Below are 14964 nucleotides of genomic sequence, written 5' to 3' on the forward strand. Positions count from 1 at the left end.
AAATAGTCATTTTGTCAGACAGCAGCTCTGCACTTTATTGACTGGCTGATCCATTCATCCTTCCATACCTCCTCAGCCTTCCTCTCCTCTGAAAACCCAGTGAGGGTGGAGCTCAGTCAGAGAGCTGTTGAGGAAGAACACTTCTACAGCCAGAGAGGTGAGAGGTCACACATGGTTTAGATGGTAAATATTAATGTCACCTTAGCGGTTCATCACGTCATCAAAAAGGGAATATGTTCCATCATCTATGTTTATTTACATTAGTGCAAATTGTCCACTAATTTCTCACCCCTTTTGGCTGTATGAAAGTTAATTTTCCCTCAGGCACATGCACTTATTTGATATTATGAAGGTAATTTGTGTCAAATGTACTTTTCCCCATTCATTCACCCCATCTCTTTACATTGCTGATGCATATTCGGTGGCCAGACTCAAATTCCGAACACAATGCCCATCCTGGCAGATCTAAACCTAATGCAGCACATTGTGACTTTTGTGCATCCAGACCTAATGCAGCATGGAGTGATCAGATGACAGAAGTCACATTTAGGTGCCCGGTGTAACTGAGATCATAGATGCTCTATATCCATTACTTTGAGTGTTTTATATAATATGACTAAATGTGTTTCTTTCTGTGTTGCAGGGGCAGTCAAAAAATGGAACAGAAAGGCCACAGAACATGACATAAGCAGAGCTGTGGGAGACCACAAGCACCTGGTAGAGCCGGGGGTGGTGTTTACCACTCCACCACACCTTCAGCAGGCTGGAAAAGTGGGATTGATACTTTTGTTTTTCCATACTAAGACGGACCAAGAGTCTGTTGATTGGCCAGTCATTGGGTTCATTTGTTGAAATCAAATCAAGCTTTATTAATACAGCACATTTCAGACATGGATGCAACACAATGGCTTCACAGGAAAAAATAAAGAAAATAAACAGAAATATTTAGTACACAACAAACAGAAGACTAACAACTAATGAACATTCTAAGGAAAGTCCATTGATTAAAATATTAATTGGATGCAACATCCAACCCAAAATATAAGCTTGTTTTTTAGGAGTGACTCTGAAAGACACTATGGGGGTGTCCACTGATAATTGACTAGTAACAACAACTGGGACATAAAAGACACCCACCACGAGACCCACTAAATCTGCCCAAGAAGAGGCAAAAAAAAAAAACACACCAAAAAGGTGGAGCAACTAAAGGTGTTGACTCTCCACATCCATCAAGACAACTGGAGCACTGGGCCAGACACTCTTAAATAGAACCTGGACCAGCTCAGGTGAAACACATACTGACTAACGAGGTGACACCAATCAGTGCGTCCTACGTGCTAACGAGCTATACGTTTAGGAAGAAGAGAGTTCTCGAAGTCCAACCTCAAAACATAAATGGAAAAACCAAAGCCTGTAAAATCTTCCCCTTTAAGACAACAAAGATATCCTATATTTTTGATGGACAAGTTTGCTCACCACCAACAGAAAACAACTTCCATTTCACAATATAATCAACTAAAATGCTTCGCCTTCTACAATATAAACATGGTGTCTACTGGCTGGGAACAATTAAAAACATGTATTTCTAAATAATAATATACAATCGTATAATTTCTATAGAATCCTAAAACTAACTAGCTTCTAGAACTCTCTTTCCCTTGGAACGAGCTCAAACAAAACTCATCTCAATAGGGAAAAATGTGCAGTGAAAATAAATTAAGCTCCATGGCAACGCATATCGATTTGGGGGGAAATCAGGTTGAACCTGCTCTTGAAACTAACACAACAAAACAAAAAAACACATGGAAATGGAGATATCTTTTACCTCACTGGTTAGAAGACAACCTGCAGAAGACAGTCAGCTACATTTTGGAGTGATGCATTTAAATGTAGGGGTCGCTAAACAAAGAGAAAACACTTATTTGTCATCACTCATCGATATCCTGTTGAAATAAGTTGTGCCGAGTCCTGTTAAAACTAACAGCTCAAAAACCACACAGAATCTGGGAATAATGTGTCCATCCCTGGTTAGAGGACAATTTGTAGAAAACAGCTAGATACATTTTGATTAAAATGGGTCGCCAACGCGGTAAGTAATACAGATCTTTTTTGTTAAATCTCATTAATAGTACTCTTTCAATTCAGAGCCTGGTCTACATTGTGACATCATTAAAATACTTATTCTACAATGTTAAAACATTCTACATTGTGACATTATTTCACTGATTCATGAAACAACTCCTTCATGTATGCATTTTCTGATGTTTGATCAGAGATCTTTAATCAGAGTATCTTGTCACATTGATCGCAGCTATAAGGTTTTTTCTCTCCTGTGTGTGTTCTCTGGTGCGCTATCAGGCTGTTTGAGTAAAACTCTTCAAACATTGAGTACAGATACATGGTTTCTCTCCTGTGTGTGTGTTCTCTGGTGTATCTTCAGATAGCTAGACGCAGCAAAACTCTTCCCACATTGATTACAGCTATACGGTTTCTCTCCCGTGTGTGTTCTCTGGTGTATCTTCAGATAGCGAGATGTAGCAAAACTCTTCCCACATTGATTACAGCTATAAGGTTTCTCTCCTGTGTGGGTTCTCTGATGTATCTTCAGATCGCCAGATATGATAAAACTTTTCCCACATTGATCACAGCTAAAAGGTTTCTCTCCAGTGTGTGTTCTCTGGTGTGATTTCAGGTTGCCTGACTGAGTAAAACTCCTCCCACATTGAGCACAGCTATAACGTTTCTCTCCTGTGTGTGTTCTCCGATGTACTACCAGGCCCTTTGACTGAGTAAAACACTTCCCACATTGATTACAACTATAGCGTTTCTCCCCTGTGTGTGCTCTCTGGTGTATTTTCAGATAGCCAGATGTAGTAAAACTCTTCTCACATTGAGTACAGCTAAATGGTTTCTCTCCTGTGTGTGCTCTCTGGTGTATTTTCAGATAGCCAGATGAAGTAAAACTCTTCCCACATTGAGTACAGCTATAACTTTTCTCTCCTGTGTGTGTTCTCTGGTGCACTATCAGGCTGCTTGACTGAGTAAAATTCTTCCCACATTGAGTACAGCTATAAGGTTTCTCTCCTGTGTGTGTTCTCTGGTGTAATTTAAGTTCTGATGAAAATTTGAAATGTTTCCCACAGTCAGAGCAGCAGTGAGATTTCTTCCCTCTGGGTCTCTGCTGGTGTTTTTTGAGGTGTTCTGATCTGGAGAGACTCTTCTCTGCCTTGTCAGCATCATGATGTTGTTGAGGCTCCCCAGGGGATCCACGATAGTCACATCTCTCTCCTGTGTGAAAGTCAGAAAGATGGTTAAAGTCCCACAACAACAGAAATGTACTGTTTGAGGTAAAAGGTGAAGCCTGAAGTAAAATAAAATAACGTATTGAAGGTGATTTGCAGGACAACTCAGGATGGTAAGTTGGTGGTTGAAGGGTATCCCTCTAGTGGTGTGGGGGCTGTGCTTTGGCAAAACGGGTGGGGTTATATCCTTCCTGTTTGGCCTGTCCTGGGGTATCATCGGATGGGGCCACAGTGTCTCCTGACCCCTCCGGTCTCAGCCTCCAGTATTTATGCTGCAGTAGTTTGTGTCGGGGGGCTAGGGTCAGTTTGTTATATCTGGAGTACTTCTCCTGTCTTATCCGGTGTCCTGTGTGAATTTAAGTATGCCCTCTCTAATTCTCTCTTTCTTTCTCTCTCTCGGAGGACCTGAGCCCTAGGACCATGCCTCGGGACTACCTGGCATGATGACTCCTTGCTGTCCCCAGTCCACCTGGCCGTGCTGCAGCTCCAGTTTCAACTGTTCTGCCTGTGATTATTATTATTTGACCATGCTGGTCATTTATGAACATTTGAACATCTTGGCAATGTTCTGTTATAATCTCCACCCGGCACAGCCAGAAGAGGACTGGCCACCCCTCATAGCCTGGTTCCTCTCTAAGTTTCTTCCTAGGTTTTGGCCTTTCTAGGGAGTTTTGACAAGATGACCAAGAAGTTGATTGAGATAACGAGTTCAATTACATATCACATAGCGAAAGAGATGGAACCAATTCTATTTGGAGAAAGACGGTTTCAGAAAGTTGATTCGAACTTTAGACCTAAGATACGAGATTCCGAGCCATAAATACTTCAGGAAAACATGTCTGCCAGAACTCTACACAGAATGTCGGGACAGAGATGCCAAGGAAATCCGTAAAGCTTCATTCTTCTCTACCACTGCCGACTTACGGTCAAGCTGGACCACAGAGCCATACATTAGCCCCATAATTCATTACATTGACGACAACTGGAAGCTGCAAAGCAAACACCTTCAGCCCTCTTATTTCCCAGATGAACACATCGGATAAATAATTTCAGCTGGGCTGAGGTAGGCACTTTCATCCTGGGGCTTGAAAGAGTCGCGTCAAGTATGTATGACTACCAACTGTGGATGGAACACGGTCAAAGCATTGGAGCTGAACAAAATGGACAAGACTGTAGATGGAACACGGTCACAGCATTGGAGCTGAACAAATGGACAAGACAGTAGATGGAACACGGTCAAAGCATTGGAGCTGAACAAATGGACAAGACAGTAGATGGAACACGGTCACAGCATTGGAGCTGAACAAATGGACAAGACAGTGGATGGAACACGGTCAAAGCATTGGAGCTGAACAAATGGACAAGACAATGGATGGAACACGGTCAAAGCATTGGAGCTGAACAAATGGACAAGACACAGGCTACACATTGCTATTGGTAAGTTTAAACGTCCAAAACACAGAGCAGGTAGAAAAATAACCTCACTTAAAAACAGCATAACTTAAATTGCAGAATAACTATTGTATTCTTTATCTCCTCTGTTTAAAGTTATAGCTGACTACACTGCCTGATCCTTCTTATGCGTTAAGCAGAATATATACCACTATGCAAATCCATCATATTTGTAATATGTAAATGTGTGCAATGTCCAAACATTACATTGCCTTTATTTATAATTAATACATTAGCCTCTGGTTTCAATGTATTCTCTCTTTCAATTATAAATATCCTACTATATAAATGATCCTGTTTTCTATAGCTCTCTTAATCACAACAGTAGTATGTAAATCTATAGATGGATTAAATGCAAGGAAGTGGTCAGCATATTTTCCTATAGTTGGAAGAAGCAGAAGGCCCTGACAAGTCCACAGGATAAACTGAGCCTGCCTCTCAACAAGCTCATCACAGAATCCCTGATAAGGTGGGGATCTCCATTGCAGATGATGGAAACAGTCCTGGAGCAGGAAAAGGCCATCACACAAGTCCTGGCAGCAGACAACAACAACAAATGCACAGCACCTTGCACCCTCCTGGCAAGAAATTGAGGTCTTTGAATACAACGACTTGTCAACAGCTGTAATAATTTGACCCCCACAGGAAATCTACACTGGCAGTTATAGAAAGACCCATTTACTATATACCCATTGATTCTTGAAGAATATACACTACCATTCAAAAGTTTGGAGTCATTAAGAAATGTCCTTGTTTTTGTCCAATAAAATAACATCAAATTGGTCAGAAATACAGTGTAGACATTGTTAATGTTGTAAATGACTATTGTAGCTGGAAACTGCTGTTTTTTAAAAATTGAATATCTACATAGGCGAACAGAGGCCCATTATCAGCAACCATCACTCCCGTGTTCCAATGGCACGTTGTGTTAGCTAATCCAAGTTTATAATTTTAAAAGACTGATTGATCATTAGAAAATCATTTTGCAATTATGTTAGCACAGCTGAAAACTGTTGTTCTGATTAAAGAAGCAATTAAACTAGCCTTCTTTAGACTAGTTGAGTATCTGGAGAGTTCTTTGGGAAGAATTAAACTTGGTTAAGGTACTCTGGTGTCCGTGAGTTATTTACTCTGAAAAATTTGAACCTAACACCAGAATAGAAAGAGGAGTGGGAGGCCCGGGTGTACAACTGAGCAAGGGGACAAGTACATTAGAGTGTCTAGTTTGAGAAACAGACGCCTCACAAGTGCTCAACAGCTTCTTTAAAACGCCAGTCTCAATGTCAACAGTGAAGACGCGACTCCGGGATGCTGGCCTTCTATGCAGAGTTGCAAAGAAAAATACATATCTCTGTCCAGTGTCTGTGTTGTTTTGCCCATCTTAATCTTTTATTTTATTGGCCAGTCTGAGATATGGCTTTTTCTTTGCAGCATCTCGGAGTCACCTTTTCACTATTGACATTGAGACAGGTGTTTTGCGGGTACTATTTAATGAAGCTATCAGTTGAGGACTTGTGAGCTTTTCATTAAAAAACAAAGGACATTTCTGAGTGATCTCAAACTTTTGAACAGTAGTGTAACTTATAAATGCTTCAAATATTTCAACTGTATTACACCATCAGAAACCAAAACATTGCATAACTCCACTGTATAGCCTCGAAACCTGGTTAAAACTATGATTTTGACCTTATGGATGACCAGTCCTTGTGTTCATAGTGTAGTGAATTCATGGGGTAGCCCTGAGCTGAACTCAAACCTGGGTCCAGCGACTGTCAAGCCAACACCTTATAACTGTTACGCCAAGATGTCTGAACTTCTTGACGAGGTCGCTAGGTTTTGGGTTACGGTTGCTACAATAGCTTTCTCTATGAATTTGAGAACGGTACTGTTCCCCAGAAAAATCTGCAGTTGAAACAATAACAAAGATGTCATTCCACCACTGTTTTGGTCATAAGATGATGATGGGGCTGGAGAAATGTAACTACTCTCAAATTCATAGACAGACCTATGGATGACCATCCATGATATCAACATTATAGTTTTAACCATGTTGAGGCTACAGTGTTGGTTTACATTGTTTCTAAACATAGGAGTGAAAACTAGGCGAACTAAGCCCATGAGGCATGTTTTATGTTCTTCAAGAATCGATGGCTACAAATAAACAAATTTAAAAAGTCTAAATCTAGATGTAACTATTGAATATTTCCCCTTTAACACCACACGTTAGTTAAAAAACTGCAGAGTTTGTGCCTCTGTTTTTAAGACTCCTCTATTTTTAAGTCTCCTCCCTAAGTTTGTTTTATTCACTGCTTTAGCACACTCCACCAACCCTGATGTCCTAGCCATGTCTGAATCATTGCTTAGGAAGGCCACCAAAATTCCTGAAATTTCCATTCCAAACATCTTCCGACAAGATAGAACTGCCAAAGGGGGCGGAGTTGCAATCTACTGCAGAGAGAGCCTGCAGAGTTCTGTCATACTATCCAGGTCTGTGCCCAAACAATTCGAGTTTCTACTTTTAAAAATCCACCTGTCCAGAAACAAGTCTCTCACCGTTGCCGCTTGTTATTGACCCCCTTCAGCCCCCATCTGTGCCCTGGAAACCATATGTGAATTGATTGCCCCCCATCTATCTTCAGAGTTAGTACTGTTAGGTGACCTAAACTGAGATATGCTTAACACCCCCACCATCCTACAATCTAAGCTAGATGCCTTCAATCTCACAAAAATTATTAAGGAACCTACCAGGTACAACCCTAAATATGTAACCATGGGCACCCTCTTAGATATCATCCTGACAAACTTGCCCTCTAAATACACCTTTGCTGTCTTCAACCAGGATCTCATTGCCTGCGTGCGTGATGGGTCCGCTGTTAAACGACCACCCCTCATCACTGTCAAACGCTCCCTAAAACATTTCAGCGAGCAGTCCTTTCTAATTGATCTGGCCCGGCTATCCTGGAAGGACATTGACCTCATCCCATCAGTAGAGGATACCTGGATGCTCTTCAAAAAAGTGCTTTCCTCACCATCTTAAATAAGCATGCCCCGTTCAAAAAATGTAGAACTAATAACAGATATAGACCTTGGTTCACCCCAGACTTGACTGCCCTTGACCAGCAAAAAAACATCCTGTTGCGTTCTGCACTAGCATCGAATAGCTCCCGCGATATGCAACTTTTCAGGAACCAATATACTCAGTCAGTTTGGAAAGCTAAGGCTAGCTTTTTCAAACAGAAATGTTAAAAGTTTTGGGACACTGTAAAGTCCATGGAGAATAAGAGCACCTCCTCCCAGCTGCCCACTGCACTGAGGCTAGGAAACACCGTCACCACTGATAAATCTACGATAATCGATAATTTCAAGCATTTTTCTACGGCTGGCCATGCTTTCCACCTGGCTACCCCTACCCCAGCCAACAGCTCAGCACCCCCTGCAGCAACTTGCCCAAGCCCCCCCCGCTTCTCCTTCACCCAAATCCAGACAGCTGATGTTCTGAAAGAGCGGCAAAATTTGGATCCCTACAAATCAGCAGGGCAAGACAATCTTGACCCTCTCTTTCTAAAATTACACTCTGAAATCGTTGCAACCCCTGTTACGAGCCTGTTCAACCTCTCTTTCGTATCGTCTGAGATCCCCTAAGATTGGAAAGCTGCCAGGGTCATCCCCCTCTTCAAAGGGGGAGACACTCTAGACTAGAGGTCGACCGATTAATCAGGGCCAATTTCAAGTTTTCATAACAATCGGAAATCTGTATTTTTGGGCGCCGATTTGCTGTTTTTTTTTTATTTTTACACCTTTATTTCATCTTTATCTGACTAGGCAAGTCAGTTAAGAACACATTCTTATTTTCAATGACGGCCTAGGAACGAGGCAGAACGACAGATTTTTTACCTTTTCAGCTTGGGGGATCCAATCTTGCAGTTAACTAGTCCAATGCTCAAACACCTGATAACATTGCACTCCACGAGGAGCCTGCCTGTTACGCAAATGCAGTAAGCTAAGGTAAGTTGCTAGCTAGCATTAAACTTATCTTATAAAAAAACAATCAATGACTGTCATTGCTCCAATGTGTACTTAACCATAAACATCAATGCCTTTCTTAAAATCAATACAAAGTATATATTTTTAAACCTGCATATTTAGCAAAAAAAAAAATCAAGATTAGGAGGCAATATTAACCAGGTGAAATTGTGTCATTTCTCTTGCGTTCATTGCACGCAGAGTCAGGGTATATGCAACAGTTTGGGCCGCCTGGATCTTTGCGAACTAATTTGCCGGAATTGTACGTAATTATGACATAACATTGAAGGTTGTGCAATGTAATAGGAATATTTAGACTCATGGATGCAACCCGTTAGATAAAATACGGAACGGAATAAACGTTTTGTTTTCGAGGTGATAGTTTCCGGATTAGTCACAGGTATATGGTTTAGAGAGAAATAGTCGACGCGTTATAATTCCTGTAATAACTTGCGGCTGAACTTGAAAGGGGTTCCTTCGTTATTTTACCGTTCATGTCTTCCATTGAGAATGTCTTGATCTGCTTCAAATAAGGTTTGTGTTTCGTGCAGGCTTAAACCGCCTCGGCGTTTTGATACCCGTGTAAATCTCACTAGGATAAGGTAACGTTTGTCAACATATTTTCATAAATCTATTCTACAAAAAAAAAAAATTGCTTATATTTAGCCAATATTGATCAGTTACCTTGTCCTATGGATATCAACACAGTTATAAAATTGGCACGAAACACAGACCTTATTTTAAGTGAATCTAAAAATATCCTATGGAATAAATGAAGGAACCGCTTTTCAGATTTTGCTAGGTGTCATGGGAATTATGACTCGCACTTTGGTCGTCAATTCTTACCATGCCCATTATTAAAATAGGATTTCCTGCATATAGGAATTACAGTTTTTGTTTTCAACATTCATCACAGGTAACTTAAACTCTATTTTTATTCAAACAGTTGAGAGTATTTGTCTCCTAAGCAGACTCTTCAGTATCATTGTCACTTCAGAGCTGTGTGTGTGTGTATTTATGTATTATATTAAGTTAAAATAAAAGTGTTCATTGAGTATTGTTGTAATTGTCATTATTACAAAAATGTGTGTATATTCTGTATGATACACTGCTCAAAAAAATAAAGGGAACACTTAAACAACACAATGTAACTCCAAGTCAATCACACTTCTGTGAAATCAAACTGTCCACTTAGGAAGCAACACTGATTGACAATACATTTCACATGCTGTTGTGCAAATGGAATAGACAACAGGTGGAAATTATAGGCAATTAGACACCCCTAATAAAGGAGTGGTTCTGCAGGTGTTGACCACAGACCACTTCTCAGTTCCTATGCTTCCTGGCAGATGTTTTGGTCACCTTTGAATGCTGGTGGTGCTTTCACTCTAGTGGTAGCACGAGTCTACAACCCACACAAGTGGCTCAGGTAGTGCAGCTCATCCAGGATGGAACATCAATGCGAGCTGTGGCAAGAAGGTTTGCTGTGTCTGTCAGCGTAGTGTCCAGAGCATGGAGGCGCTACCAGGAGACAGGCCAGTACATCAGGAGACGTGGAGGAGGCCGTAGGAGGGCAACAACCCAGCAGCAGGACCGCTACCTCCGCCTTTGTGCAAGGAGGAGCAGGAGGAGCACTGCCAGAGCCCTGCAAAATGACCTCCAGCAGGCCACAAATGTGCATGTGTCTGCTCAAACGTTCAGAAACAGACTCCATGAGGGTGGTATTAGGGCCTGACGTCCACAGGTGGGGGTTGTGCTTGCAGCCCAACACCGTGCAGGACGTTTGGCATTTGCCAGAGAACACCAAGATTGGCAAATTCGCCACTGGCGCCCTGTGCTCTTCACAGATGAAAGCAGGTTCACACTGAGCACATGTGACATACGTGACAGAGTCTGGAGACACCGTGGAAAACGTTCTGCTGCCTGCAACATCCTCCAGCATGACCGGTTTGGCGGTGGGTCAGTCATGGTGTGGGGTGGCATTTCTTTGGGTGGCCGCACAGCCCTCCATGTGCTCGCCAGAGGTAGCATGACTGCCATTAGGTACCGAGATGAGATCCTCAGACCCCTTGTGAGACCAAATGCTGGTGCGGTTGGCCCTGGGTTCCTCCTAATGCAAGACAATGCTAGACCTAATGTGGCTGGAGTGTGTCAGCAGTTCCTGCAAGAGGAAGGCATTGATGCTATGGACTGGCCCGCCCATTCCCCAGACCTGAATCCAATTTAGCACATCTGGGACATCATGTCTTGCTCCATCCACCAATGCCACGTTGCACCACAGACTGTCCATGAGTTGGCAGATGCTTTAGTCCAGGTCTGGGAGGAGATCCCTCAGGAGACCATCTGCCACCTCATCAGGAGCATGCCCAGGCGTTGTAGGGAGGTCATACAGGCACGTGGAGGCCACACACTACTGAGCCTCATTTTGACTTATTTTAAGGACATTACATCAAAGTTGGATCAGCCTGTAGTGTGGTTTTCCACTTTAATTTTGAGTGTGACTCCAAATCCAGACCTCCATGGGTTGATAAATTTGATTTCCATTGATAATTTTTGTGTGATTTTGTTGTCAGCACATTCAACTATGTAAAGAAAAAAGTATTTAATAAGAATATTTCATTCATTCAGATCTAGGATGTGTTATTTTAGTGTTCCCTTTATTTTTTTGAACAGTGTATATGTACATTTATTTTTAAATAAATCATAATCGGTCGACCTCTACTCTAGACCCAAACTGCTACAGACCTATATCCATCCTGCCCTGCCTTTCTAAAGTCTTCGAAAGCCAAGTTAACAAACAGATCACCAACTATTTCTAATCCCACCACACCTTCTCCACTATGCAAACTGGTTTCCGAGCTGGTCATGAGTGCACCTCAGCCACGCTCAAGGTCCTAAACGATATCATAACCACCATCGATAAAATACAGTACTGTGCAGCCATCTTCATCGACCTGGCCAAGTCTTTCAACTCTGTCAATCACCACATTCTTATCGGCAGACTCAATAGCCTTGGTTTCTCAAATGACTGACTCGCCTGGTTCACCAACTACTTCTCAGATAGAGTTCTGTGTGTCAAATCGGAGGGCCTGTTGTCCGGTCCTCTGGCAGTCTCTATGTGGGTGCCACAGGGTTTAATTCTCAGGCTGAATCTTTTCTCTGTATATATCAATGATGTCGCTCTTGCTGCTGGTGATTCTCTGATCCACCTCTACGCAGACGACACCATTCTGTATACTTCTGGACTTTCTTTGGCCACTGTGTTAACAAACCTCCAAACGAGCTTCAATGCCATGCAACACTCCTTCCGTGGACTCCAACTGCTTTGAAATGCTAGTAAAACTAAATGCATGCTCTTCAACTGATTGTTGCCCGTCCAGCATCACTACTCTGGACGGTTCTGATAACTACAAATAAACTCTCCTTCCAGACTCACATTAAGCATCTCCAATCCAAAATTAAATCTAGAATCGGCTTCCTATTTCACAACAAAGCATCCTTCACTCATGCTGCCAAACATACCTTCGTAAAACTGACTATCCTACCGATCCTTGACTTTGGCGATGAAATTTACAAAATAGCCTCCAACACTCTACTCAGCAAACTGGATGCAGTCTATCACAGTGCCTTCTGTTTTGTCACCAAAGCCCCATATACTACTCATCACTGCGACCTGTATGCTCTCGTTGGCTGGCCCTCACTACAAATTCATCGCAAAACCCACGGGCTCCAGGTCATCTATACGTCCTTGCTCGGTAAAGCCCCGCCTTATCTCAGCTCTCTGGTCACCATAGCAACACCCACCCGTAGCATGCGCTCCAGCAGATATATTTCACTGGTCATCTCCTTTGGCCGTCTTTCCTTCCAGTTCTCCGTTGCCAATGACTGGAAAGAATTGCAAAAATCACTGAAGCTGGAGGCTTATATCTCCCTCACTAACATTAAGCATCAGCTGTCAGAACAGCTTACCGATCACTGTACCTGTACACAACCAATCTGTAAACAGCACACCCAACTACCTCATCCCTATATTGTTATTTATCCTCTTGCACCCCAGTATCTCTACTTGCACATCACCATCTGCACATCTATCGCTCCAGCGTTAATGCTAAATTGTAAATATTTCACCTCTATGGCCTATTTATTGCCTTACCTCCCCACTCTTCTACATTTGCACACACTGTACATAGATTTTTCTATTGTGTTATTGACTGTTTGTTTATGTGTAACACTGTTGTTGTTCTTGTCACACTGCTTTGCTTTATCTTGGCCAGATTGCAGTTGTAAATGAGAACTTGTTCTCAACTGGCCTACCTGGTTAAAAAAAGGTTAAATAAATTAAATACATTTTTTTTTAAAGACAGTACTTACTAGTGTTAACAGGGGCCCGTTCATCGTTAGAACCATAGGATGCCTTAACATGCCTTTGGGAATCCGAGCTCAGATATCCAGTTTCCTCCTCTTCATCTTCTTCTTCCAATGTGACAGTCATCTCCCCCTCCTCCTCCTTCACTCCAAAAACAGCTTCCTCTTTCTCTTCCTCCCCTTCTTTTACTGTAACGTCCTCCTCCTCTTTCACTCTGAACGCGTCTTCCTCTTCTTTCACTGAAACGTCTTTCTCTTCTTCTTTCACTGTAACAGCCTCACCCTCTACTTGTTTTGGTATTTTGACATCCTCTTCCTCCTCTTTCACGACAACGTTTAGCCACAGACCCTCTTTCTCCGTCCAGCAGACACGCTCTTCTTCAGCAGGAGAGTAGCTTAGTGAACTCATGGTCGGGGATGTTAGTTAGCTAGGCTAATGCTAATTTAACCAGCCCGCTGGCTGACTAATAACAACAACAACGGTAAATATTACATTAAATCGGATAACTAATTAGACGACAGAAGTGGGTATAAAACACAGAGGCTAATATACACTAAAGCGTCTAAAGAGCTTTATTGGTTCGGCTATTTTGGCTAGCAAGCTACCGAGGTGGCTGACTAACTGTTGACGCTGTTGAAAGAAGCGTTCCGTCCACTAGATTTTACGTCACGCTAGCAGCATCGCATGAAAGTCTCAGACCGCCATCTGTTGACTGGAGTGGGTAACGCAGTTGAGTAAAACGTATTGTTATGAAACAGCAGGGAGCAGGTCCCGAACCCTCGACCTTCTAGCCCGAGGTCCGGCGCATGCTCGTGCGGCAGAGTCGATTTCTGCGCATATAAACCCAGGGTCGTTACAGTATATTTAAGTTAAAGTGTAGGAAGCATGAGTTTCTACTCACCAGTGTAACAACAGCATTACCTTAACGTCCCACATGATATATTGTTACACTATGTAGGAGCAGTATAGACCTACAGTAGCTAGCTATTTATTTAGATTTAGTTTGACTTAATGAAACTGCCTTAAATGTGCTGTAGTAAAAAAATATATATTCTCACTAATCAATCAACAAATTCCTGTCTTTGTATGTCTCAATATAATAGTATTATTGAATTAAATCCATGTAAAATAAGCTTTGTCTGAAAATATTATATTTCTCTCAACTGCGTTTCCCCTCCAGTCAGCAGACGGGGATGTGCGTCTTTCAGGCGATGCTGCTAGCGTGACGTATAATCTAGTGGACGGTTCTTCATAAACAGCTTGTCAACCACCACGGTAGCTTGCCAGCCAACATACCCGAAAGATTCAAGCTGTTTATACGCTTTCGGTGTATTTTAGCTACTGTGTTTTAAACACACGTCTGTCGTATCTACTTGTTAACCTATTTAATTTAATATTACGTTATTTTGTATAAGTCAGCTATAGTAGCTGGCTGGTTAAGTTAGCACTAGCCTAGTCGCTAATGATAGCTAACTAGCTAACATCCCCGAACATGAGCTCCCTAAACTACTCCCCTCCTGTTAAAGAAGAGGTCTGCTGGACGGAGAAACATCTTATTGTTGTAATCTATTGTTTATATTCTATGAGGGTTGTTGTCGTCAACCGCCTGTATTCAATGGAGAGATATGCCAAACTACTAGCATGAATATGCATAGCAATCTGGAGACAACTCCTATAGTGTTATCAAAGTTGTCTGTATGTCACGTGTCCACATAACTTAATCATTACGAAACTTCTGTTGGATCAAGTAAACCTCACGTAGCAAATAAGCCATTAATTTAGTTGTTGACCAAATTCGACACTTTCCACATCGGGTTGATA

General features: G+C 42.0%; 1 protein-coding gene across 1 annotated transcript; it reads right to left on the reverse strand.

Moving 5' to 3' along the window:
- Positions 1-840: 840 nt before the first annotated feature.
- On the reverse strand, positions 841-14285 carry LOC115139529 (zinc finger protein 180-like). The gene is made up of 2 exons (XM_029677026.2): positions 13149-14285; positions 841-3288 (listed from the first exon to the last, which is right to left on the reverse strand). Exons 1-2 carry the CDS (start codon positions 13549-13551, stop codon positions 2378-2380), a joined length of 1314 nt encoding a protein of 437 aa, XP_029532886.2. The 5' UTR covers positions 13552-14285; the 3' UTR covers positions 841-2377.
- Positions 14286-14964: the final 679 nt, after the last annotated feature.

Source organism: Oncorhynchus nerka, linkage group LG13 (genome assembly GCF_034236695.1).
Source record: "Oncorhynchus nerka isolate Pitt River linkage group LG13, Oner_Uvic_2.0, whole genome shotgun sequence".
Lineage (NCBI taxonomy): Eukaryota > Metazoa > Chordata > Actinopteri > Salmoniformes > Salmonidae > Oncorhynchus > Oncorhynchus nerka.

Bases quoted from the DNA above. Each gene is read 5' to 3' on its own strand.
- LOC115139529 (XM_029677026.2), bottom strand. From the start codon at position 13,551: ATGAGTTCACTAAGCTACTCTCCTGCTGAAGAAGAGCGTGTCTGCTGG. The intron at 3,289-13,148 runs GTAAGTACTGTC...ACTTTCACACAG, and splicing joins ACGGGCCCCTGTTAACACTA to GAGAGAGATGTGACTATCGT.